Below are 26941 nucleotides of genomic sequence, written 5' to 3'. Positions count from 1 at the left end.
ATATTATGAACTAGAATCTAAACTAAAATCTTTATTGACATTTCAGCTGTTAACCCAATAATTTGTAAATTGATAATTACTAATCAGCTGTGATCATTTCTAGTTTATAAATCTGATATGGGTTTTTACACCGACATCCGTAATCAATATGGTGAAATAGTAGTAAAGGCATTAAAACAATGGGCTAAAACTAAAAGGAAATTGGCAGTTGAATATAATCGTAGACAATTTTTGTTAAATTGTAGAAAAATGGGATTACTACCTAAACATTTACAAGGAGCCACTAAACCAATAGATAATTTGATTCTAAGACAAGAACCAATGAAGGAACTGGATCTTCACAGAGACACAAAAAGGTTATGTACAAAATTATTAAATTATGAAATTAACTCCAATCATAAAACTATTCATAATTTTGAACGTTACTTAGAGAAATTGAAAACAACTATTGTCACAAACAGTAATGAACTTATCTTTACTAATTTTTTAAGTAGACAGTTAAGAATTTATAATAAAATATTTCATGACACTAAAAATGTACAACAAAGGAAGTTAGACAAACTAAAATCTGAGTATTGCGAAAACCGTTTAAAAGTTAATGGTGCTTGGTTAAAAAACTTGAGTGATATTGACATTCCTTCAGACATTGTAAAGTTTTTATCGTTGGGTCCTAAATTTAGTATCGAACCTAAGGTTGGTCATGATATTTCCATAAAACACCTTTTAGCAGATGTTCATTTGATCTCGTCTTACATGAGAGATGATATAAAAAGAAGTGTACTAACAGCCAGATCTACTAATATTATCACAAATTATGTCACTAATAACTATAAAACAGACACTTTTTTCCATCATCTTTATTGTAAGACTAAGAAATTTCTGAAATCTAATCCAGAGTTAATGGTAACTCAATCTGATAAAGGCAATGTAACAGTTATTATGAACAAAAGTCAGTATATGGACCTTTCCAGAGAATTACTTCAAAATAACACTTCTTACAGAGTCATAAATACAGACCCTACATTATCTTTAGAACGTACATGTAATGACTTAGTTAAATCTTTACATAATAGAAGGTTTATTGACCTTAATACTAAAAAACGTTTAACATCTTATAAAAGTGTCATACCAAAATTTTATGCATTGCCCAAGATACATAAACCTATATTATCAGTAAGACCTATTGTGTCATCTATAGGAGCACCCACTGAAGGAATTGCCACTCTTGTTACAGAAATCTTAACTAATGCTTACAATTATCAAAATAAATACTATATTAAGGATTATTTTCAAGTAAAAGACAAATTTAATGGTTTAAAACTACCAAATGATTTTGTGATTGTAAGTTTAGATGTAGTTTCTCTCTTTAGTAATGTTTACTTAGAAGCTTGTTTACGTTCTATAACAAAACACTGGAATGATATCTCCAACCATTGTAAAATTAATCAAAATACTTTTCTAGAACTGATAATTTTCTTATTTGAAAATAATTATTTTACATTCGACAACACAATATATAAACAAACTTTTGGTACCCCTATGGGAGCTAAACTGAGTCCTATATTGGCTGCTTATATGATGGATGATTTGTTAGATATAGTTATTCCTGTACTACCTTTTACACCTTTCTTTGTCAAAAAATATGTAGATGACCTAATTTTAGCTATACCTACTAATAGTACAGATGAATTGTTATTTGTTTTTAATAGCTTTGATCCTCATATACAATTTACAGTTGAAGTAGAGGATGACCATTGTTCCATTCCTTTTTTAGACACCAAATTATATCGCACAACAAATAATACTATTTTAGTTGATTGGTACATGAAACCAATAAGTTCAGGTAGATACCTGAATTATTGGTCTTACCATAAACACTCAATAAAATTTAACTTAGTAAAACAAATGCGAACTAGGATTAAACGAATTGCTGATAAATCATTCCATCAAACTAATCTAAAAAAACTATATAACATGTTTTTAGACAATTCTTATCCTCCTATAATGTTAAAACACTTATTATTTAACACTCCATCTATCACACCAACTATTGTAGATAATCATAATACAGCTAACAATAATAATGTTGTCATTCCGGAAGTAGTTTCATTCATCTCTTTGCCCTTCATTAGAGAGATTACACCAAAACTCACACGAATTGTAAAAAACGAGCTAAACATCAAAATAGCTAGTAAACCAGTTTTAACTATTAATAACTTATTTTCAAAGATGAAGGATAGATCTCCAAAGGAGCTATTGACTGATGTAGTTTACAGTATACCATGTATTTATTGTGACAAACAGTACATAGGCCAAACAACTAGACGAGTCAAAGATCGTATGACAAGTCATAAAAGTGATTGTAGATTATATCCAGACAGGTGCTCTTTAGCTACACATGTTGTAAATGAAAGCCATAATATGGACTTTGAATCTGTAAAAATTTTAACAAATGAAAAGAACTATCACAAAAGAACTTTTCTTGAAATGGCATTTATTTATCAGAATGAACAGACAATTAATAAAAGAACAGATATTAAACAATTAACAGAGATCTATTCTTTCCTTCTTGAACTTGATAAAAACTTAAATGTCAATAAAGATTTTAGTTTAGATTCTAGTTCATAATATACTACCTCTTTCTGTCATAATTGACAGTATATTGACATAATTGTCTCTAATACCTTTCTGTGCGACGAATTTAAAAGATTTTAATAATTAGTGGTTTTTTAGCATAGTTATTTATATTATAGTTCCATTTTTTTATATTTGTTATATTTTTTAATTTTTAATAACATTCACTGCAATTCTTTTTGTTAATGCCGCTTTTTTACACATTTATAACATCGTTGACTAAAATCTCAAACTGGTGAGTTGTTTTTTAATACCCAGTTTCACTATTATACCTTTAATATTATTTCAGCGTCCCTGATGATGTTAACGACTGTTAACGAAATATTGGAATCGTAGAAAAGAGTACACTGAGTCTTCCATTTCAGCTGTTAACCCAATAATTTGTAAATTGATAATTACTAATCAGCTGTGATCATTTCTAGTTTATATATATATACAGTGGAACCTCGATAACTCGGATTAATCGGGACCGCGGCCGATCCGGGTTATCGAAAATCCGGGTTAGCCGGAGAATATGGTAAAAATTAATAAACCACGGTATACTTACAGATAAACTCCGTTATAATTGAAATAACATGAAATATATATATGCACAGTACCTACACATCTAAATTATTAAAAACACGCAAACACAAACCTAAGCAAACGGAAGCAAACAATAAAAGACTGTACTACACACAATACAGTCACAATCAGAACGATGTTATGAACAGTGAAAACTAAGACCATTGTTTAAAAAATAATTTTTTAAATAGTCTTTTAGTCTTTTTTAAACAATGCTAAGACAGTTTGAAATAAATAAAGGAGTAACAGGTGCCTGTTGTTTCCGATAAATCCGAGACAATGACCATCGCTCTGCCGCCGTCGCCGTGTGCCATGAGTCATTTTTACTATCGTATACATAGTTCAAATTACACAAATACACATTATCTCCCAATTATTATATTACAGTACATTTTTATTGTTGAAATGTTTGTCTGATGAAAATCGGTCCGGGTTAGCCGGACTTCCGGGTTATCGGGGGCCAACTTATCGGGGTTCCACTGTATAGTCTTTTGAGTCCCTTTTACTTTTCAGTGTCGGGACTGGTACATCCTTTCACGTGTGTACAAATGTTGACCATTGTTTCTTATTGTATGCTAATCGGCTTGCTTCTGCTATTGTTTTCCCCTTCCTTTGGATGATTTTAGCGACTATTGTATCCCAATCTTCTCTAGGTCTTCCTCTACTTCTTTTCTTTTGTATCCTGGCTTCCCATATTTTCTTCACCGGTATGTTGTCTTTCATTCTTTTCATGTGTCCCCACCAACTTAGTTGTTTTTCTTCAATAAACTCAAGTACAGATTTCGTCTTAAGATCTGTGCGTATATCTGTGCTTCTTATTCTGTCTCTCATTGTCACTCCTCTAACTCTTCGTAAATACTTCATTTCTAGGGCTTGTATCTTGCTTTTTAGTTTTCTAGTTAGTATCCATGATTCACAGCCGTATGTAAGCACTGGTCTATATATGGTGTTAAATACAGTTAGTTTGGTTTTTCTTGTGATTTCCTTTTTGTTTAAGAAGCTATTTTTTATTGCATGAAATAGTTTTGATGTTTTACTTATCCTCTTTTCAACATCTTTGTCCTGCCTTCCATTATTTTCGATTGTAACACCCAAGTATTGGAAATGGTTTACTTGTTCTATTGCCTCCTCATTAATTTGCATATTTATTACGACTGGTTCTTGCGATATTACCATGGTCTTCGTCTTATGTGTATTTATCTTCATACCCTGTTTACATAATGCATGATTCCATGCTTGCAGGTTATTTTGCAGGTCTTCTTCTTTTTCTGAGATAACTACTACATCATCTGCGAATGCACATTCCGAAATGATTACGCTATGGAGATTCCTGTACCCTACATGCAATTTCTTTAGTTGTGGTGTGCACTCTATCATGATTTCGTCCATAAAGATGTTGAAGAGGGTTGGGCTCATGACACCTCCTTGCCATAGTCCTTCAGTTGTTTCGAATTCTGTTGATTTCATGTTTTTATGTATTATGTAGTTCCTGTTTCTCTTATAAAGACTTTTGATGATTTCAAATAGTTTATCGTCAACCGCTCTTCTTATCAAGCTGTCCCACACAGTTTGTCGTTTCACCCTGTCGAATGCCTTTTCCAGGTCTATGAAGGCCATATATGCTTTCTTTTTAGACAGTAACGTTTTTTCAATTATTTGTTTTACCGTGAAAATATGGTCTTGTACTCCTCGTCCCTTTCTAAAGCCACTCTGTGCTTCATTTAAAGTAGTTTATGTAATGTTTCTCAGCTTTTTTTCTAGTACTGTTTCATAGACTTTGAGAGAAGAACATAACAGTGTAATTCCTTGATAGTTGTTACAATCTTTGTGGTCTCCTTTCTTATATATCGGTACTATTACTCCTATCTCCCAGTCCTTCGGTATTGTTTCTTTTTTGCTTGCTTCTTTGAATATTTCAGCTAATTGTTTTACGCCTTTCATTCCCATGTACTTCAGAATTTCCGGTGGTATATGGTCGTGTCCAGGTGCCTTTCCGTTTTGCTATTGCCAAGTTTGCCTATTGCTTCTATTGTATCTTCGATTGTTATCTCGATGCTTGTTCTCTGTTCTTCACTACCTGTTGCGTTACTGTTTTCTTTATTCCTATCCTCTTTTGTGGTAGTTAATAATTCTTGGAAGTGTTGTCGCCATCTTTCAATAATTTCTTTTTCTTCTGTGATTATTTTTCCATCTTTGTTTTTAATTCTCATATCCTTACTAGGTTTGTCTGTTCTCAGAGATTTTAATGTTCTATAAAAAAGTTTTTGATTTTCTTTGCTGTTGTGTTCCAGCTGTTGTCCAAATTGATGCCAACTCTTTTCCTTTTCTGTTTTTATCATATCTCTTACTGCAGTTCTTGCCTCTTTGTATTTGTTGTAATTGTTTACTGTTTTGTTTCCTAAATAATTATTCCAAAGTTTTTTCTTAGTTTTCACTTGTTGTTTTATTTCGGCATTCCACCAGTTTGTTTGTTTCACCTTGTCATTCCTTTTACTAATGCCACATACTTTTTTCGCCGCTTCCAGTAATATATTTTTAAATGATTGCCATTTTTGTTCTAGGTTGTTACTATCATTTGCATTTTCCAGAGCTGCTATTTCTAAATCAACCATTTCTTTGTATCTTAGGGCAATCTCTTTGTTTCTGAGCTTGTAAGTTCTGATTGATTCGTATTCAATTTTTCTTTTGTTTTGTTTTGTATGTTCCTGGGGTTTTTTGTTTTTATTCTTTATTCTAGCTTCCAACAAATAATGGTCACTACTTATTTCTGGTCCTCTTCTGACTCTAACGTCTTGAATTACCTTTCGATTGTCGCGTTCTACTAGTATGTAATCAATTATTGACTTTTCTGTTTCTCTTGGTCCTTGCCTAGTAAATTTATGTATGTCTTTGTGTTGGTAGTGTGTGTTTGTTACTATTAAATTATTTAGTACGCAGAATTCTATTAACCGTTTTCCATTATCATTTCTCACTTCTTCACCGTACCTTCCAATTACATCCGTTACTGTCTCATCTTTGATTCCTACTCTTCCGTTGAAGTCTCCAATGACGTAAATCCGCCCTTTACTGTTTTCTATTGCTATATTTAGGTCTGTCCAGAATTTTTCTTTTGATTTCTTTTTTCTCATTTTCATCGGGTCCATATGCCGTAATTATTGTCTGTGGCTCTCCTTGTTCATCTTTCATCTCAAGAGCGACTATTCTTTCTGACCAGCCTTTCCAGTCCTGTATATTTATTACTTTTTCTTTTTTAATTATAGTACCTACTCCTGCTGCTGCTCTCTTTTCCGGTGGAACCCCGCTATATATAAGCAAATGACCGCCTTCTAGGTATATTTCACCAATTCCTTTCTTTTTTGTTTCTGTAATACCTAATATTTCTATTTTGTTTTTATCGAACTCGTAGCTCAATTCTGTTTCTTTACCATTTAGTCCTCTGATATTCCACGTTGCTAGTCTCCAAATATTTTTCTTATCCTGTTTGCCATTGTCATTACCTATTTCTTGCCTTGTCGTTTCCTTATGGTCCTTGCACTTGCTTTTCCTTGCAGTTAATTTGTCCAGTTTTTTGTATTGGCATTATCCCTTTCCAATTCGCTGCTTTTTGTATTCCAAGTCCATTTCTGCCCATTGATTATAAGTTTTTGGTATCCAATTTTTACGGTTTTCCTTTCTTCTGTTTTCTGTTTTGCAATTTCCTTCAGTTTTTGTTGAATTTTTCTTTCGTTTTGGGTCAAGTCGTTATTTATATATACTTGATTATATTTCCCCCTAGTTAATTTAGCTTTGTTTTTCATTATCTCCAATTTTTGTGCAAAATTCTCTACTTTAATCAGGTATGTCTTCTCCTTTATTTCCTTTATTTTTGGGAAAGAAATTTTTATCTTTAATTGGTTTTCGAAAAAATGTTTTACATTATCTTCCATTTCCTTTTCTGTAGCATTTGGAATTTCCAGACCGCTTATAATAATATTGTTCTTTCTGTCTTTCTTATCATCTACTTCTAGCCTTTCTTCTATTTCTTCAATTTTAATCATTTTAACTCGCAATTCTTTCATTTCCTGTTTTATCTTCAAATTTTCCTCTTTTAGCTGTTTTATTTCTTCTCTGTATATTTTATTCATTTCTTTTACCTCGTTAATCAGTTCCTTCGTATCTTTCATAATTTCAGCTGTAGTCTCGTTTATTAATTCCTTGATAATTTCCTTAAATTGCATAATTTCTTCATTAGTCATGTTCATCCTGATTTATTTGCCCTTATCTCAGCACGCCACTGCTGTAATGTGTGCTGTCTATATGTCTAGCGTAAGATAACGTCCACAGAGGTTCGCTCTTCAGAGGTTCGTTACCTATCCAGACACTTTTGGTAAAACTGGTTGCCTATCAACCTAATTTGTGTTTCAAGTCTTTTTAGTAATTATTTGGTAATTATTATATTAATAAGTTATTCTCTAGGCTATTCTCACCTGCAATCCACTTCTTGGGTATTTAATTCGCCAATGATCACTAGTACGTATTTTATCAGTCCGTATTATCCCGGTATTTCGAGTTTTTAATACGGACCACAAATTCACACGTGTGTAAACAATCACCATTAAAAAATCACCAAGTTAAAAATCAATATTGAAAAAACTGAATATTAAGAAAATTATTTATGAAAGAAATTATTTATTAAGAAAATGGAAAAGATGCGTGTAACGAAATTATTCTAGACATATATTTTGAAGAAATAATATTGAGTTACTAAAAGTGTTTCCAACGTATTGTACAAAAGACTCCTCCCCTACGCCGAAGAAATAGTAGGAGGATATTAGTGCGGTTTCCGTCCTAATAAATCAACAACGGACCAGATTACCAGATATTTACGGTCAGGCAGATCCTTGAAAAAACCCTAGAGTTCGGCATCGACACGCACCACATATTCGTGGACTTCAAAGCCGCATTCGGCTCAAATTTATAAAATTCAAAGCTCAGTTAATAAAGGTAAACTTCTACTTGCTATGGTGGAATTTCAAATACCGCTTCATCTTGTCCATTTAACTGAACTTACACTCACAGGAGCAGAGAGCATGGTAAAAATCCAAAACGATTTCTCAAGACCCTTCCATTGCAAACTGGAACTAAGACAGGGATTAAGGCAGGGTGATGGACTATCGTCTTTTTAACAAGTCAGTACAAATTGTCGGATATGCAGATGACATATATATCATAGGTAGGTCCACAGAATCTCTGACCGTAGCATTTCGGTCGTTAAGAGCATCTGCACAGAGAATGTGACTAAATACAGGGTGATTGATTAGTAGGGTAAAGCTCAATAGCTCCGCTATAGTAATAGATAGCAATAAAAGTTAATAACAAAAATTTTAGCCACCTTTGAGCTTCACATTACAAAATTAGTTAGAATGTTACAGGGTGTTCGATAACACAGTGGCAGACCTAACTTAAGTTTTTTTAAATGGAACACCCTATATTTTATTGTATATTCGAAATCCTGTTAACTTCTCCATCACAAAAATATAAAGGTTTGTTATGTTATACAGGGTATTTACAAAGTTATAACCAATTTTATATGAAAATCGTAACAAGTTCAACTCCCTGTATAAATAAAAATAAGCACAACAGCAATGGTTTATTAATGCCATATTTTTTATTTATTGTCAAAATTTTTAAGAATTACTGATATTGCTAATTTTCTTTATATCAAATACAGGGTGAGTCAAAACGCAAGTACATTATTTTCTCAGTAATGTTAAATGGAACACCCTGTATTTTATATCATTATTGAAAATTAACATTAACGTACTTTAATTTTTATATAACATTCCCTACGCTCAAATTTATTAGTTTTCGAGATATTTTCATTTTTCAGAGCAAATTATTTTAGGTGTTTAAATTTATCTAAATTTTAAGTAAGCCATGACTGAATTGACAATTGAAGATTACCGATTATCAATCCGGTAATCAATGTAACACTGTAGCAAATAAAGAAATAAAAATAATTTATTAGTAATACATTTTACAAACAAAAACACAACCACTACATGCAACATTTTTGAAACAATTAAAAACTATCTTTTTATGTAAATGCAACAAATAAACAAAGAAAATTAGTAATAAATTTTACAAATAAACACACAAACACAAATACAATATTTTGTGAAGACAATTAAACACTACTTTTGTATGTAAATGTAACAATGTAACAAATAAAGAACGAAACATAATTTATCAGTAATACATTTTGCAAAAAAACATGTTTGAAAAAATTAGAAGCTACTTTTAATAAAATATTTTTAATATTTAATTACATAAGGTGTTCCAAATTATCTCCTAACACATTTATGTACGCCTAAAAACGATAATTGAATGAGCTACTTACTCTACGGAGCATTTGTCAATTTACACATCGAAATACACTTTGTATTCTATTTTTCACTTCATCCCTTGTTGTTGGAGGTATTTTATAAACTTCATTATTAACGTAACCCCAAAAAAATCAGTCCAGTTTATTAAATTCTGGTGATTTGGGTGGCCACGCTACTGGTCCATTGAAAAATGAAAATATCTCGAAAACTAATAAATTTAGACATAGGGAATGTTATCTAAAAATTAAAGTACGGTAATGGTACTTTTCAATAGTGATATAAAATACAGGGTGTTCCATTTAAAATTACTGAGAAAATAATGTACTTGCGTTTTGACTCACCCTGTATTTGATATAAAGAAAATTAGCAATATCGACCATTCTTGAAAATTTTGACAATACGTTAAAAAATATGGCATTAATTAATAAACCATTGTTGTTTGGCTTATTTTTATTTATACAGTGAGTTGAACTTTTTACGATTTTCATATAAAATTGGTTATAACTTTGTAAATACCCTGTATAACATAACAAACCTTTATATTTTTGTGATGGAGAAGTTAACAGGATTTCGAATTTAAAATAAAATATAGGGTGTTCCATTTAAAAAAAAAACATAAGTTTGATCTGCCACTGTGTTATCGAACACCCTGTAACATTCTAACTAATTTTGTAATGTGAAGCTCAAAGGTGGCCAAAATTTTTGTTATTAACTTTTATTGCTATCTATTACTATAGCGGAGCTATTGAGCTTTACCCAACTAATCAATCACCCTGTATATATGTTCAAAAGACCCAATATATCTGTTGCACTAGGTCAAGCAAACCAACACCTACAAGAATAATAATTGATGACCTAGAACTTGAAGGTGTCGACACCTTCATATACTTAGGCTCGCTGCTAACTAAAGATAACAATGTCAGTGAAGAAATTAAAAGAAGAATAGTGCTCGCCAATAAGTGTTACTATGACTTAAGAAGACAGATGGCCTCAAAAATATCTAGAAAAATTAAATTGACTGTCTACAAAACACTAATAAGACCAGTGCTAACATGTGGTTCAGAAACTTGGTCATTTACACAGAATGACCAAGAACTGCTCAAACGTTTTGAGCGAAAAATACTAAGACGGATATATGGAGGCATAAAAGAATAAGGTTTGTGGAGCAGGCGTTACAACTTTGAGTTTTATAGAAGTTTTGGAGAACCTGGCGTAAAATTCATTAAGGTAGCACGCCTTAGATGGATGGGTCATGTAATCAGGCGAGAGGAAGATGCCACAGTCAGAAAAGTTTTTGACCGAAGAGGGCTGATAAGACAACGAACAAGAGGAAGACTGGAGACTTAGGTACCAAGACAACTTAGAAAATGATTTAAAATCTATTGGAATTAGAGCATGGATAAGAGTTGCCAGAGACAGGGGCGAATGGAAGATTGTTCTGAAGAAGGCTTTGGCTCATAAAAACCTGTAACGCCACTGATGATGATGATGATAATATGGAGTTACATGTAAGAGTGTAAGGTAAAAGAAGTTCACAGATTTTGCAAACAATACTGGCCATATTCCCAATGCATTTAGTCCGTTCTTTAACGGTAAAATATTGCAAAACCTCTAAATTTTAAAGAACCGCTTGGATTGACATGAAATTTGGCATACACACAGCTAACAAGTCAAAGAAAAAGAGTGATATTGTGCTGATATGTGCTTTTGCCCTGGATGTGGTTTTCACCCTCTCTTGGGGGTGAAAAAATATTCTTCCAAAGTAAGTCAGGAAATGGATAAACTGGCTAATTTTAAGTAACTTTTGTTCTATAGAGTTTTTTCACTAAGACAATACTTTTCGAGTTATTTGGCAGTGAATATGTTAATTTTTTCAACAAAATAACCACGCTTTTAGACGGTTTTTCGCAAATAACTCAAATAGTAAGTATTTTGTCGAAAAAACATTCTTAGCAAAAATATAGCCTGTAAAAAATTTTCAAAAATGGTGTATATGTTACAGTTTAAGTTGATTCTCAGTTAGAGTTGACTCCAACTAGTTGGAGTCAACTCCAACTGAAACGAGCAGTAAAAGTTGATTTTAAAAATTTAAAGCAACTTTTACTAGTTGGAGTTGACTCTTCCTGGATCGATTCAGTAAATGTTGATTATACGAGAATCTCAAGTGCATTTTTGATGAGTGTGCGTTTCTTTGTTTTGACCGTTTCAACTACTTATTAGTATAGCCTGTAACGTCGCTTCCGTTAGGTAAATTATTCTGATTCGATATTTTGCACAAACTTACTCAAAGAAATACATCCGTATAACAATCCTTATAACAAATACACAGGGTGTCACGCGGTACCGCGGTCGAAAAATTGTTTAACCAATTTTTGTTAACCAAATTTACAAAAATAATTTTTATTTACTCTATCTCATATTATGTAAAGCAGCAGTTCTCAATCTGTGGTACATGTACCACTGGTGGTACATATCATTATTTGCGGTCCTGCCAAAGACAAACCATTTTCATTTCCAATAATGACACGAGCCGTCTCACCGTCCCTCGGAGAGCACGTTAAGCCGTCGGTCCCCCTGGGCTAGTGTACATCGACACTAGGTGCTTGAAACAGGGTTAAAGATGTAATTGGCGCCGGAACTGTCCGAAAGGCAAAAATGCCATACGATATTATATATTATGAAAGTAAGAAACTAAAAAAAAAATCAAAAATTAAAGCTACCTCTATAAGATCCTGAAGAAATTTTTGTCATTATTTCATTAATAAGATATTATTTTTAATTATCAACAATGAGCGCTAAGCGTGTATTGAGGCGGCCGTCAATGTGAGTGCGAGTTAGATTCACCATTGGACGGCCGGAATGGTGCATCTCTTTAGCACTCACCATTGACGGCCGCCTAATACGCACTTAGCGCTCATTGTTAATAATTAAAGATAAGGCTTAGTAATAAAATACAGTCCTCTCTCTGCAAGGAACCGGGAATTTTCATCGTTATAAGGAGATATCGTTATACAGAGAGAGAGTGAGAGAAAAAAAATCGTTATTGTAATAGTAATCATACTGTACTAAATAACTTGTGTTAATTTTCTCTACTGCCCGAGTTATCGATAACTTTTCTTTAACCGAGAGTACTCTACGCTTTTTCGAAAACATCTTGACTGTTCACAGACCGAGATACAACCGAAATTCAAACTTAGAAGTCGTCAATAGACAACATCTGTGTGAAAACAGTTAAGGCACACCGCCCGAACGATAAAAGCGTGTCGTGTATTCATACTCAACTTTCTGCATATCGGATTGAAATTTGAACCACCAAATTTTTGCTAAATTGGAGCCACAAAATGAATCACTCACTAATCACTTTTTATCAAGTTACACCTACGCAACAGCTTTTTCAGTTATTCCCTGTGTTTCAATTAAGTGTTATCTTTAATTCTTAAAATTCTCACGGTTTAGTTATCTTAGTTATTGCCAAACGCAAATGGTTATCAGTTGTTTCTTGAAAAGTGAGGTCATCGAATATTGAAAAGTTATCGTTATAAAGAGAGAACGATATCGGTATAGAGAAAGAATATTGTCCTTATGACGAACCAAACAATGTTTAGTATTTTGATCGTTATAGAGGAATTATCGTTATATAGGGAATCGTTATAAAGAGAGACTACTGTAGTGACAAAAATTTCTGCTGGATCTTGTAGAGGGGGCTATAAACTTTGATTTGGTCACTTTCTGACTTTCATAATAATGGATTTTAACCGAGTTAATAGGGAGTTTTGTTGCTACGTAACGTAACGCATCTCCGTATACGTAAAGCAACTAACGTGTCGTAGAGGGTGAATGTTAAAATAGGTAGTTTTTGTAACTGCCTTAACGTAACGTAAAGCAAATCGTAAAGTCATTTTTAAATTCCGTTGACATTGAAAAAAATAAAACAATGTTAATAAAAGCATATTTTTCAAAATTAAAATTTTTTATTAAAATTTTACTTTGAAACCAAATTTTTTCAAAAATAAGCACTTTGAATCGATGAAACTTACAGATCATACAAACACAACATAGGTAAAATAATTTGTGGAGCGGTAACGATTAATTTCATTTAAGTTGCTAATTAGGGGGTGGTCTTCCCGATTTTTTTTGCCAAAACAAAAGGGACCAACTTTATTTTGAGCGTAACTTGCTTAAATTTAATGCTAGAAACTTTTTGTAAAAACAGAAATAAAGCTTTTTTTAAACACTTTAAAAAAGTTGTTACGGGTTTTCCCCAAAAAGTGCTTAATTGTTTGGATATTTCACGTCGAAATATTCTATTTGAAATTTGGTGAATATGAATCTGTTTTTCATTGGCTATAACTCTGGTTCTACGAGATCAAGAGACCTAACGTGTACACCACGTGTACACCAATTTTTTTACTTTTTTATAGGCTATATTTTTGCTAAGAACGTTTTTTTCGATCAAATACTTACTTTTTGATTTATTTGCGAAAAACCGTCTAAAAATGTGGTTATTTTGTTGAACAAGGAACATATTCACTCGCAAATAACTCGAAAAGTGTTGACTTGGCGAAAAAGCTCTATAGAACAAAAGTTACTTAAAATTAGTCAGTTTACCCATTTCCGGACTTATTCTGGACATATATTTTTTCACCACCAAGAGGGGGTGAAAGTCACCCCCAGGGCAAAAGCACACATCGGCACAATATCACTTTTTTTCTTTGACATGTAAGCTATACGTGTGCCAAATTTCATGTCAATCCAAGCGGTTCTTTAAAATTTAGAGCAAAAACCGTGAAAGAATGTACTAATTGTTAGTAATGTGGAAGACTGGTACAAGATAAAAAAAAAATGAAGGGTGTAATTGACAACCCGACCAATTTCAAGTTGAAGAAAGGCTTTTTACTAGCAAAAGTCTAGTCTACTTACCAAAGCAGTCTTATTATGATAGCAGTCTAAATCCCATCCACCCATTTGTTCAAACAATGCCTTTAAATTCGCATCGTCAACTAGTGCTCCATTTCTGTAAGGGAATTTATTATTGTTGTTAAATTTATAGTTATTAATAATAAGTACTCTGCCTCTTTTCTTAGACCGTGAACTATAAAAGCTTATTTTCTTATTTTTTTCTTCAGTATCAAACAACTGCTTAGAATGGATAACTTGAACTTGTAGTGGCGTTGTTGTATTGTTTACTGAAATTTCAAGATTGCTTAATAATAGTTCAGGTTCTGGTGGTTCACTATCAGATTTAAATACGGTTGTCCCTTTTCTGCAGAGTAAATTAACTATGGTGGCTTGGTGAGATTCTTGCAATGCATCTAAGAAAGGAACCCATGCATTATTTTTTTTAAAAAGACTAAAGAAAAACATTCTTTTATTGTGCCTTGCATCATCTGTCTGTAAGAATAAAAATGATATGTATTAGAAATGTATTCTGGATGTCTATAAATTAGACATATAAAAAGCAGTTTATGCTTTATACAGTGATGAGCGTGCTAATAACCGGCAAAATAGCGCAAAAGATGGAAAACATATTAAATTGTGAGATAAAAAGAAACAAAACTAGTAGAGTTGTTAAATTTAGCGATAGTAACATATAAATTGACATTATATCGATTGTTTCCCATCTTTAGACGTATCAGAGGAGTATGTCAACTAAAACTGTCACTGTGACAGTGGCATTTCTCAAATTCGTTCGATACGTCTAAAGGTGGGAAACAATCAATATGTCAATCTATAAGTCACTGTCGCTAAATTTAACACCTCCACTAGGTTCATCTCTTTTTATCTCACAACTTAATATGTTTTCCATCTTTTGCACTATTTTGCCGGTTATTAGTGCGCTCATCACTGTATACATCTAAGCTTTGTTGATACTTGGTTATGTCTAATGACAGATAGTAAATTTAAGTTGATGCACACTTTGACTGTGCATGGCTCTCATGTGAGCCGCATCGTTCCTTTGTCAGACGCGCATGGCTCGCTGTTGAACCATAAGCTCGTTCAAAATGAAGACGTTAGTACTTCAACAGCATTAGACGTATATGTTTGTGAATCTGTGAGTGTGTTGTTTAGAACATAACCTAACTAAAACTATTAGCAGTTTTAAGTTTTTCTTTTTTTTTCAAACTAAATATGGATAATGATGTGGCAAGTCCATCAAAACCAAAAAAAAAAAACGTAAAATACATTTAACAGAAGAAGAAAACTTTTAAACAAATTGCAGAATTCTGATGATGATGATTATTCAGATTTTGATATACATAAGTGATTGGAACTGCGGTTGGGGTGAATCGAATTCGGAAGATCATATAGATGATGAGGAAGGTAATATAGTTAATTGATTTTTACGGTACTTTGTTACAAAATAAAAATGTTATAGGTGCAATTGATGATATATCCATTCAAGAGTCAGAGGTTACAAAAATGATGTTATTGATGGTATTTTGCAGTGGTCCAATATACCGGGGAAATGAAAAAGTTCTAGTTGACTAAAAGAAACAACTTCTTCAAACAATTCCAGGCAATAAGGAACCTATCGATTTGTTTAGATGTATTGTTGATGACGAACTAGTAAATTTATTTGTTGAGGAAACTAATCGTTATGCTGAAGAGCTTTTTTGTTTAGAAGGAATTACTGAGAAGTACAGAGTTACACGATGGAAACCTGTTACATTCGAAGAAATGTTGACTTTCTTAGCACTAGTATTGCACACAGGAACAATAAAGTTAAATAGATTACAAGATTACTGGAAAGGTCATTATATAGATATCCTTATTTTAGTTGACTTTTATTTATTTGTTGACAAAACTAGAAACCATATTAGTAAGACTCACATGAGTGCCAGTTAGCACATAGCAAAAAAATGTTACAAGGGTACGCATGGCGCACATGTGAGTCGCAAGTCAAAAATTTGTTAACACCCTGTATATATAATTTTAAATATTAACACTGTCGTCTTAACAACAAATGAACGGTCAGGGGGAAGAACGATGAATGTCTATCTGGAAAGCGTTTTTCGGTAAAATGAGAAACAAAGTTACATATTCATTGTTTTTTCCCCTTGTGTCCAATCTTGTGACGTGTTTTTAACATGATTCTCATCGTTATTTCCCCTTGGCCATTCACAGGTTGATGGTACTCTTTCGAAGCTAACAGATTGCACAAAAATCGCAAAATGACCAAAAATTGACATTCATCGTTTTTCTCTCTCACGCTTCAAATACATAAGCACTTTTACAAAAAATACTCTTCTGCACCAGGCATATATTATCCCTAAAAAGTGCGCAGTCAAAGTGTTAAAATCAGGATAATACGCTATTCTAAATGAATTCACATACAAAGACTGACAAAATATTGTTACTAAAGGAAAGACTGCCTTAAATGAATCTAAGAATCTAATAGGCTATTGATTATATTCAAAATAAGATAGCTAAAAGGAACTACAACGTTAACGGGGTTTTATTATTTCATATGGTCAATGGACATCTATATATGAAAAACCCGCGGAGTGCTACCATTTAAAGGGGTGCGTTTTTGAGATGTGGGTGAATTAGTCCCTGGGCACAGGGTACATTAGGGTGAGTTCTATGCACTTTTGGTACAAACATGTCTACATAAAAATTGTTCCTGGTTAAATTTCCTATCTAAATATCACTTTTTAAAGTCAATGATACTTTTTTTTACAAAAATATGTTCAAAAGAAAAAGCACAAAGAAACCAAAAAGAAAGAAATTTTGTTTTTTGTCCCATAACTTTTGTCCACGAGGATATAGGTATAGACATTGCTTTACAGAAAAAAAAACCTACATATTTCTTCTTTAAAATTTTGTTTAATAAAGGTAATAATTATGATGTATAGTTTTCGAAATATGATTTTTTAAAGTTCGCCACTCGCAGCAATTTTGGGCAATTTTCCTTGTTATTTCGCAAATATTGTTCTGTAACTTTTTTCTACGTAACTTTAGGTATATGCAATGGTGCACGCAATAGGAATAAATATCAATTACCTTTAAAATGGTCTACTGTATATCGTTGTACGACTTTTTTAAAAGAGATTATGGTCTTTCAAGGTTTTATACTTTTAACTATTTTTTGTAATATAATATAAAAATAAAATAATATTATTATATAATATATTATATATTATATATTATATATTATATATTATATATTATATTATATATTATATATTATATTATATATTATATAATACGTAATATAAAAAAATATTATTTTTTACGATTATTTTTGAATAAGATATTATTTTTCAAAATGTAATAAGTACTTCCCACGATTTTTGATTTTAGGATTATTTTTTAAATTTCTCATTATAATTTTTTTTTCTTGTACATGAATATACTACATATTGCTCAATAAAGAGAGTTTACTTTCTGTTCTTTAAAATGGTGTATCATCTATATTTAAATAATGGAAACCGAGGGATTCTTTGATATTTTTTACCTGTATTATTTAAAATTATTTCTTTTACAAAAATTACATAAACATTAGTCTTAGAAAACATCACTTTAGTTAAAATTATTTAAAGGTTGATATTTAAAAAATTTTCAAAATCAAAGTTCATCTCTTCGTTAGCATTAGCTTTAATATCTTCCTCTGATACTTCAGTTATCTTAGAGTTCCCACAATTAGTACCCATGCACATGCACCCTTTGCAGAATATTGAACTACTAATTCCTATCTTCCTACAACCGCAGTTTTTTGTACATCCTTTGGTACATTTACATGCTATTTTTTTTCAAGCAAAGCTTGTGATGCAGGAGCTTTGACAGTAAATATTGGAATTAATCCATATTTTGAAGTTTGCCCGGCCGAGCCAAGTGGTTCCAAAGTATTACCTATAAAAAATAAGATTCAATCATAACACACAATCACATAAAAAAGTTACAATGAGGGATTTAAAAAATAATCCTAAAATCAAAAATCGTTGCAAGTATTTATTACATTTTGAAAAAGCATATCTTATTCAAAAATAATCCTAGAATTTTTTATAATACACAATTTTAAAGCAAACAGAATAAGCTTTCTTTTTTATTATATATAATATATACCTAAATGTAGAAAAAAAAGTTATAATGGGAAATTTAAAAAATAATCGTAAAAAATATAAAAACTCGTTAAAAGTATAAAGTCTTGGAAAAGATAACCTCTTTAAAAGAAGTCTTACAACATTATACAGTAGAACATTTCAAAGGTAATTGATTTCTACTCATCTTGCATGTACCATTGCATATGCCTAAAGTTACGTAGAAAAAAGTTACAGAACAATATTTGCGAAATAACAAGGAAAATTGCCCAAAATTGCTGTGAGTGGCGAACTTTGAAAAATCATATTTCGAAAACTGTAAATCCTAATGACCTCTACCAAACATCATTTTAAAGACAAAACATGTAAGTTTTTTTTCTGTGAAGCAATGTCTATACCTATATCCCCGTGGGCAAAAGTTATGGGACAAAAAACAAAATTTCTTTCTTTTTGGTTTCTTTGTGCTTTTTCTTTTGAATATATTTTTGTAAAAAAGTATCTTTGACTTTAAAAAGTTATATTTAGATAGGAAATTTAACCAGGAACAATTTTTATGTAGACGTGTTTGTACCAAAAGTGCATAGAACTCACCCTAATGTAACCTGTGCCCAGGGACTAATTCACCCATTTCTCAAAAGCGCACCCCTTTAAATGGTAGCACTCCGCGGTTTTTTCATATATAGAGATTGATTGACGATATGAAATAATAAAACCCCGTTAACGTTGTAGTTCCTTTCTACAGTACATAATCAATAGCCTATAAGCTACAGGCCGCTTTTCTGGAGCTCTACTTTACACATTGCGACTACCACAAAGGACATAAAACACTGATTGTTAAATTGTTTTTGTTTATGCCATCAGAGTAGATGGCAGATTTGTAAACTTTCACTAAAATGGGAAAATATACCCACACACGGGCTTGACATACATCAGAAAGGTTTTTTACAAAATTTATGTAACAAATACAGTAGACTCCCGCTATAACGAGAACTGAAATGACAGACTAATTACCTTGTTAAAACCGGATCTCGTTATATCAGATAACAATAATATTGTGCATACATATCAATATATAGTTTTCTAAAACATTAACTTCCTATAGTGAAGCCATTCGGAGCTATATAAGATGCTAAATATTGTTTCCTCAACAATAAGACTGCACCATCATAAATTGTGAATTTCCTATGATATTCAATATCGGTCGATAGATAAACAAGAAGAAGTTTATTATAGGCGGTGTGGAGTTTATTACAGCAGTGACCTCGATAAACACACGGATGTTGGGAATTTCTGTACACAGGCAATATTTGGGTATTTATTTATAGCTATTACTCCGCTAAAAGCAGGTACAGAACCATATTCTTCGATTTCATTGTTCCTCGTTATATCCAAATATGCCTCGTTATAGAGGTGTTATAGTTCAATAGAAATTTCATGGGACATCTAATGTACCTCATTATAAGCGAAATCTCATAATAAATGTGTTCGTTATAGAGAGAGTCTACTGTATTGTATCCTTCTTTACAATCTGTACAAACAAGGAAACCATTACTGATAGTTCATTGTGGATGTTTAAAAATTTATCATCATTTAAAGGATAGTCAATATTACTGTCAATATAAATAATAGGTGAAAATTTCAGTGAAGTAACTTTTCAAAACTGGTGCCCAACATGGGGCCTTATAGTCTAAGAGCTAGTGAACCCTCCGACTAACGGTTGTCCTGTAAGACTAGAAATTTTTCTAGTGATAATTCATAGCACACCAAGGCTAAAAACCATGACCTGGCAGGCCTCAGCGGTGCACGTGTATCTACCAGGTGAATCGAAAAGTGCAAATTTAGGGGGTAAAATAAACTTTCTCCTGTAAGGTTTAAATTTAAGTATGTGTTTGAGTAAGTCATTTAGAAGAAATGTGTACAATGACAGGCGATTCTGAAGAGCATAAGACCTTGCCAGGCGAGGGGAAAGATTAGGGGTTTTTCCTAAAATTATTCTTTTTGCATCGAACAATTTTTTTTAGGTTTTTTGAATCATTCCAAACAGAAAACGTCTTTAGTGATTTTTCTCTTAAGTTAATAGTTTTTGTTATATAAGCGATTGAAAATTTTGAAAATTGCGAAATCGGCCACTTTTAACCCTAAATCGGACATTTATCTAAAAATTTCAATGTGGCCAAGATACGTAGATATTCTTTAAACATTTATTGATGAAATCCCGAAGAGTTTTTTGCAATAAAATATCGAAAACCCCTTTGTTTTTTTAATTGCTAATCAAGAGGGCGCGAGACTGTAGTATAAGTGAGGACGTTTGAGTTTGCATAAATTCATTATCTCGAGAATGTGCAAATTTTAAGAGAAATCCGCAGACAGGTCGATTTTTATTTTTGAATTAGGACTTTTTGGCATATATATAATACTAGTGACGTCATCCATCTGGGCGTGATGACGTAATCGATGATTTTTTTAAATAAGAGTAGGGGTTGTGTGATAGCTCATTTGAAAGGTTATTTAATTCTTTATTCAGTAATATAAACATTAACATAATTATTTATACAGGGTGTACAAAAAAAATTTTTCTTCTATTTGTCAAATTTAGTCAAAGATAATTTAATAAAAAAAATTTTTGTACACCCTGTATAAATAATTATGTTAATGTTTATATTACTGAATAGAGATTTAAATAACCTTTCAAATGAGCTATCGCGCAACCCCTACTCTTATTTAAAAAAATCATCGATTACGTCATCACGCCCATATGGATGACGTCACTAGTATTATATATACCAAAAAGTCCTAATTCAAAAATAAAAATCGACCTGTCTGAGGATTTCTCTTAAAATTTGCACATCCTCGAGATAATGAATTTATGCAAACTCAAACGTCCTCACTTATACTACAGTCTCGCGCCCTCTTGATTAGCAATTAAAAAAAACAAAGGGGTTTTCGATATTTTATTGCAAAAAACTCTTCGGGATTTCATCAATCAATGTTTAAAGAATATCTACATATCTTGGCCACATTGAAATTTTTAGATAAATGTCCGATTTAGGGTTAAAAATGGCCGATTTGGCAATTTTCAAAATTTTCAATCGCTTATATAACAAAAACTATTAACTTAAGAGAAAAATCACTAAAGACGTTTTCTGTTTGGAATGATTCAAAAAACCTAAAAAAAATTGTTCGATGCAAAAAGAATAATTTTAGGAAAAACCCCTAATCTTTCCACTCGCCTGGCAAGGTCTTATGCTCTTCAGAATCGCCTGTCATTGTACACATTTCTTCTAAATGACTTACTCAAACACATACTTAAATTTAAACCTTACAGGAGAAAGTTTATTTTACCCCCTAAATTTGCACTTTACGATTCACCTGGTAGATACACCTGCACCGCTGAGGCCTGCCAGGTCATGGTTTTTAGCCTTAATGTGCTATGAATTATCACTAGAAAAATTTCTAGCCTTACGGGACGACCGTTAGTCAGAGGGTTCACTAGCTCTTAGACTATTAGATTATCTAGTATAGCATTTGGGATTACAAGTGAATTGGAAATAATCATATATTATGTTTCTATAGTTTTGTTTACTTGTATGTTCTTGATTTCTGACATATTGGAATCCTCACAAAATGATATTTCAACAATTTTAGTACTTCGACATATTTTTTGATTAATAATAAAATTTGTGTGTTTGTGTTTTATGTTTTATTGGCACTAATTTTAGCAATCAACTGGCCAGTCAATCAATAATAAAATTTCAATATCATAAAATGAAACCATTTGATGATATTGAAATTTTATTATTGGGAGGTAATACAAGTTTAAAAGGGAACACTTTAATTTTTTATTTTAAACATACAATTTGTTGTCTATCAAACTATTGAGAATGAACTAAGATGAAAACAAGAAGCAGACAAGAATTGGCAATGCTGAATCTTACTTACTTGCTTAGTCCTAAGCCTTTCTACCTTTAGGTGTAAGGCTGGTGGAGTTGAGTTTGGCATTGTAGTCTCCATGCTTTCCGATCTTGCATTAGGTTTCTTGCACTTTCCAATGTCAATCCCTTCTTCTCGACTTCTTTCCCGATTTCATCTACCCCTTTTGTTTTTCCCCTGCACTCTCGTTTCAAACATTCGTTTTGTTAGCCTCTCGTTAGACATTCTACACCCGTGCCCGAACCATCTAAGTTGTCCCTCCACTATTTTTTCATTAATTGGTTCTAGTTTCAGGTTTTGTCTAATTGTTTCGTTTCGTATTTTGTCTGTCCTCTTTCTGTTTGCTATTTTCCTCAGAAACCTCATTTCCATAACATTGACTCTGGATTTTTGTCTCCCCGTCGATGTCCATGTCTAACTACTGATTTAACGAGTGCCGTTTTTACTTTCTCCAATATCTCTTTTTTCCCCAAAAATTTTGTTTTAATAGCGTTAAATAAGCTTCCTGTTCGTCCCATTCTCTCGTTTATTTCCATATCTTGTTTACCATTTGATTCGATTATTACTCCTAGGTATTTAAAATATTCCACTTGCTCTAATTGTTTCCCGTCTAATTCTATTGAGTGTGTCTTCCTCATATTTGAAATTATCATTGTTTTTGTTTTCTCTGTATTAATTTTCATATTTATGTTTGATAGTTCTTCTTCTAGGATTTCAAGATTGTTCTGTAAGTCTTCTCTGTTTTCTGCTATCAATACCATGTCATCTGCAAATAGTAGCTCCGATAGTTGAGTCCGTTTCATTTGCCAGTATCCTAATGTTAGTTTTCTCATTCTTCTCTTGGCTTTCTTTATCGCTTCATCCAGTACCACTGGATGAAGCAATATTTGTCTTTTCTTCTTTTGCCATTTTCCTAATTTTTGCTTGTATTTCCCTTTCCTTTCTTGTTAAATCTGATTCTATGTCCTTTTGTCCCTGTAGATTCTTCAGTTTTCCTTTGTTTTTTAGTACACTTAGCTTATCCGTTAGGTTCTCCATTTCTGCTACAAATATTTGGTCTCCGATCTTTACCGCTCCTCTCAGTTTGACCTGTAATTTGAGATTTCTTCTTATGAAGTGTTCTACTGACTCCTTTACTTGTTTTCCGTCGTTAGGATCCAGTGTTAGGTCCTTTCATACTATATTATTTCTCCGTCTATCTTTTTCCAATTGTTCTATTCTTTTGTTTGCCATTTTTAAACCTTCTTCCAATTTTTTGTTTTTTTCTTTTAACTCCCTAATATATTCCATCATTTCCTTTTGGTCTTTCCGTATGGTGGTTCTTATTTCTGCCATCATTTCATCATTTTTCCACATAACTTCCCGCATCATTTTTATCATCTCTTCATTTGTGTCGGTGTTCGTCTCGGCATGTTACTCTTTTCAAAATACAATTCATCTCCTTTATATTTTTTATTCTTAGATTCTTCGTCGCTACTATATTCGTTCCTTCTATTGGTTTCCTTTCGGATTGTTCCGCCACTGGCCATTTTAAATTAAATGATAGATGTTATCCTCAGCACTAATATAAATATTTATTATTATATACACTTTAAAGTTTATTTTTTATTTCGCACAAGTACATTTTTTAACTTTAACGATTATCGATAACAATAGGTTAGCTGAATGCTGAAACAATTGTTTCAAATGATGAAGACAATACAAGAAGGACATAAGCAACAAATAGAGAATACAGTATTGGCACAAAGAGAAGAAAATGATTAACAAAAACAAGCAAACCAAATGCAATCAAGGCAAGAAGAAATAAGCAACAAAATGAGACAATGATGAAACAACAAGAAAACAATTTTTTGAAACTTCAAAAAAAATGAAAAAAGATGATTTGAAAAGTTATGTAGAGAAAATGCAACAAGAGGTAAACCAGATTGCTGAGGAAACTGAGAAGAAATTAGAAATACATAAGGAGACATAGAAACATTTCCAAAAGGAGATACAGAAAGAGATTAAAAAGGTGGAAGGAAAATTTCAGAATGCATTAAAATTACATATGGAAAAAGTGGAAGAAAAATTAAAGAAGATACTTCTTCTTCTTGTAGTTCCTTCTCCTATCGGAGGTTGGCTATCATCACAGCTATCCGTACCTTATTGGCGGCTGCTCTGAAAAGATCTACTGAGCTACAACTATACCACTCTCTTAAGTTTCTCAGCCAGGAAATTCTTCTTCTACCTGTAGATCTTTTACCCTTTATTTTACCTTGCATTATGAGCCTTAATATCTCATATTTCGCACCTCTGGTAATGTGGCCTAAATATTCTAGCTTTCTTGTTTTGATGTTCTTCATCACCTCGCAATCCTTTTGCAGCATTCTTAACACTTCTGCATTTGTAACTCATTGGATCCATGGTATTTTCAAAAACCTTCTATAGCACCACATCTCAAAGGCTTCCAACTTCTTTATATTTTCTACTTTTAGTGTCCAGCTTTCCACTCCATACAACAAAGTCGAGAACACGTAGCATCTTAAGGCTCTTATCCTCAGCTCCAGAAGAAGGTCTCGATTAACAAACATCTTTTTATAAATGCTTTTCTTGCATTTTCAATGCGTGCTTAAGAAGATAGGAAAATGTCAAAAATGGGGACACAGTCAGTAAGTAATTGTATAAAGCACTAATAAGAGCAGAATCCAGTTTGGCAGGGACATCGGAAAACAACACCCAGTATCTTTCATCAAAATCTTATGCAGCCAACCTTTAATGTAATACAAGGCCTATTTGTTGTCTCAAAACATAGCCAAGGTGTTAAAGATTGCAATAAAATTATAAGAAGCCATCTAAAAGATGGAACTGCTTTGTGGTGTGAAAGCAAAGAAAATGACCTGAGCTCATAGATGGATTTTGAAACAAAATTTCTCCTGTATTTCTGGGGAAAAACAAAGCAAGTGGATATCAATCATGAACTGCAGAATGGGAAGTACAATGAAAGATCAGGGATAGGAATGATAATATGTCATACAAATAATAATATATAACAACTTGTAGCACTTAGATTATAGTTATTCTCAGGAACAATTAGTAGAATTAATTGCTCTTCACGTTTATGAAACCATGGAGAGTCACTTCACATTACAAAATTATCACAACATTGATAGCCTATGTCAATGTACAGGCAAGAGAGGTATGTTGAAAAGAAAATAAAAGAACACAAAAATATATTATAGATTATAGAAGAAGTGTAGTACAGCAGAGACCTAGAGCAATCTGAAAGCCCTGCTCATCAAGCACAAAACTTTGGACAAAGAAGAGAACATACCAACAACTACAATCGAGAAAATGATTACAAAAATGTCAACATCGAAAGAAATGAGGAAAAAAATTAAAACAATGTACAAGGAGAAGATGAACCATAACAGTCGTTTCTTCTCGGGGGCGCCCACTAAATAAAATTAAAAAAACAAACCAAAACTTTTTGTTAGCCAAAAGAATTCATCAAATTAGCTGGAAATGATGTAAAAAGTAAAATATCAAAACAAATATAAATATGATCAAAGATTATTTACAATATTTTTCTTTCTTATAAATAAAGGATTATTTCATTTCAATAAAGTAAAAACCTTACCTCAAATATATCTCCCCATTCTTTTTCTTTAAAAATTCCTTTGTTGATTAAATGGTTTTTTAGAATGTGAATATTACAATTTGCCATCAGCTTAACAAAGTGTTTTAATATAACATCCTTACACTCTTTATTCATGGTTTTAAATATTTTTAAAGCACCAGTGGTTATTAATACTTTAACAATGTAATAAAAATATAACAATAAAAACTATTTTAATGTTGAAATAATTTTCTTATTTACAACTTTGACATTAGACTTTGACAGATCGAAAATGGATCAAAACAAAAAAGAACATTTTTACATACAGTCCGTCTAATTTACTTACCGTTCCACGTCATTATCTACGTTAGAGATCTAAGTTGACATTGTTGCCCAATTACAAAAAATTCTTGGATTCATTTTAAATCAAAGACATCACATAATTTTTGCGGAAGTGGATTATACAGCAAAACAAATTAATATTCAATGTAAATAAATAAAAACTTCAGAAATAGAAAACAAGAATTAAGTTATAATATTACGTTAAAGTACATAATAAAAACAGTAAATGTTCGAGCCATTTAAATATTTAATTAATTGTTTGTCTGGTTTAAAGCACCACCCTGTATTCAAAAATCGTTATAATATTAGGAGTTTCAAAAACCCTGAATAGACACATTCTTCTGCTCAGACATATACGTTTTGTTTTGATAATAATTATCTACTTCGAAGAAATCACGTCATGCTAAGTTTGCAGATCTTTGACACATATATGTTCGTAACAAGAATTTCAGAATGAGAGCGTCGTAAAT

The 26941-nt window shown here is 32.0% G+C and overlaps 1 protein-coding gene across 2 annotated transcripts in view; it reads right to left on the bottom strand.

Moving 5' to 3' along the window:
• LOC114334619 (caspase-6-like) overlaps positions 1-26418 on the bottom strand; it is a 37053-nt gene extending 10635 nt beyond the window's left edge. For both annotated transcript variants that reach the window (XM_028284697.2, XM_028284698.2), the window contains exons 1-2: positions 26151-26418; positions 14484-14954 (exon numbers count right to left, since the gene is read on the bottom strand). In XM_028284697.2, the coding sequence (XP_028140498.1) occupies positions 14484-14954; positions 26151-26285 (606 nt within the window). In that variant the 5' untranslated portion in view covers positions 26286-26418. The remainder of the gene's footprint in view (positions 1-14483; positions 14955-26150) is intronic.
• Positions 26419-26941: the final 523 nt, after the last annotated feature.

Source organism: Diabrotica virgifera, chromosome 2 (assembly GCF_917563875.1).
Source record: "Diabrotica virgifera virgifera chromosome 2, PGI_DIABVI_V3a".
Classification (NCBI taxonomy): domain Eukaryota; kingdom Metazoa; phylum Arthropoda; class Insecta; order Coleoptera; family Chrysomelidae; genus Diabrotica; species Diabrotica virgifera.
Note: the sequence above shows the minus strand (reverse complement) of the source record. Positions and strands in the feature narration are given on the sequence as shown.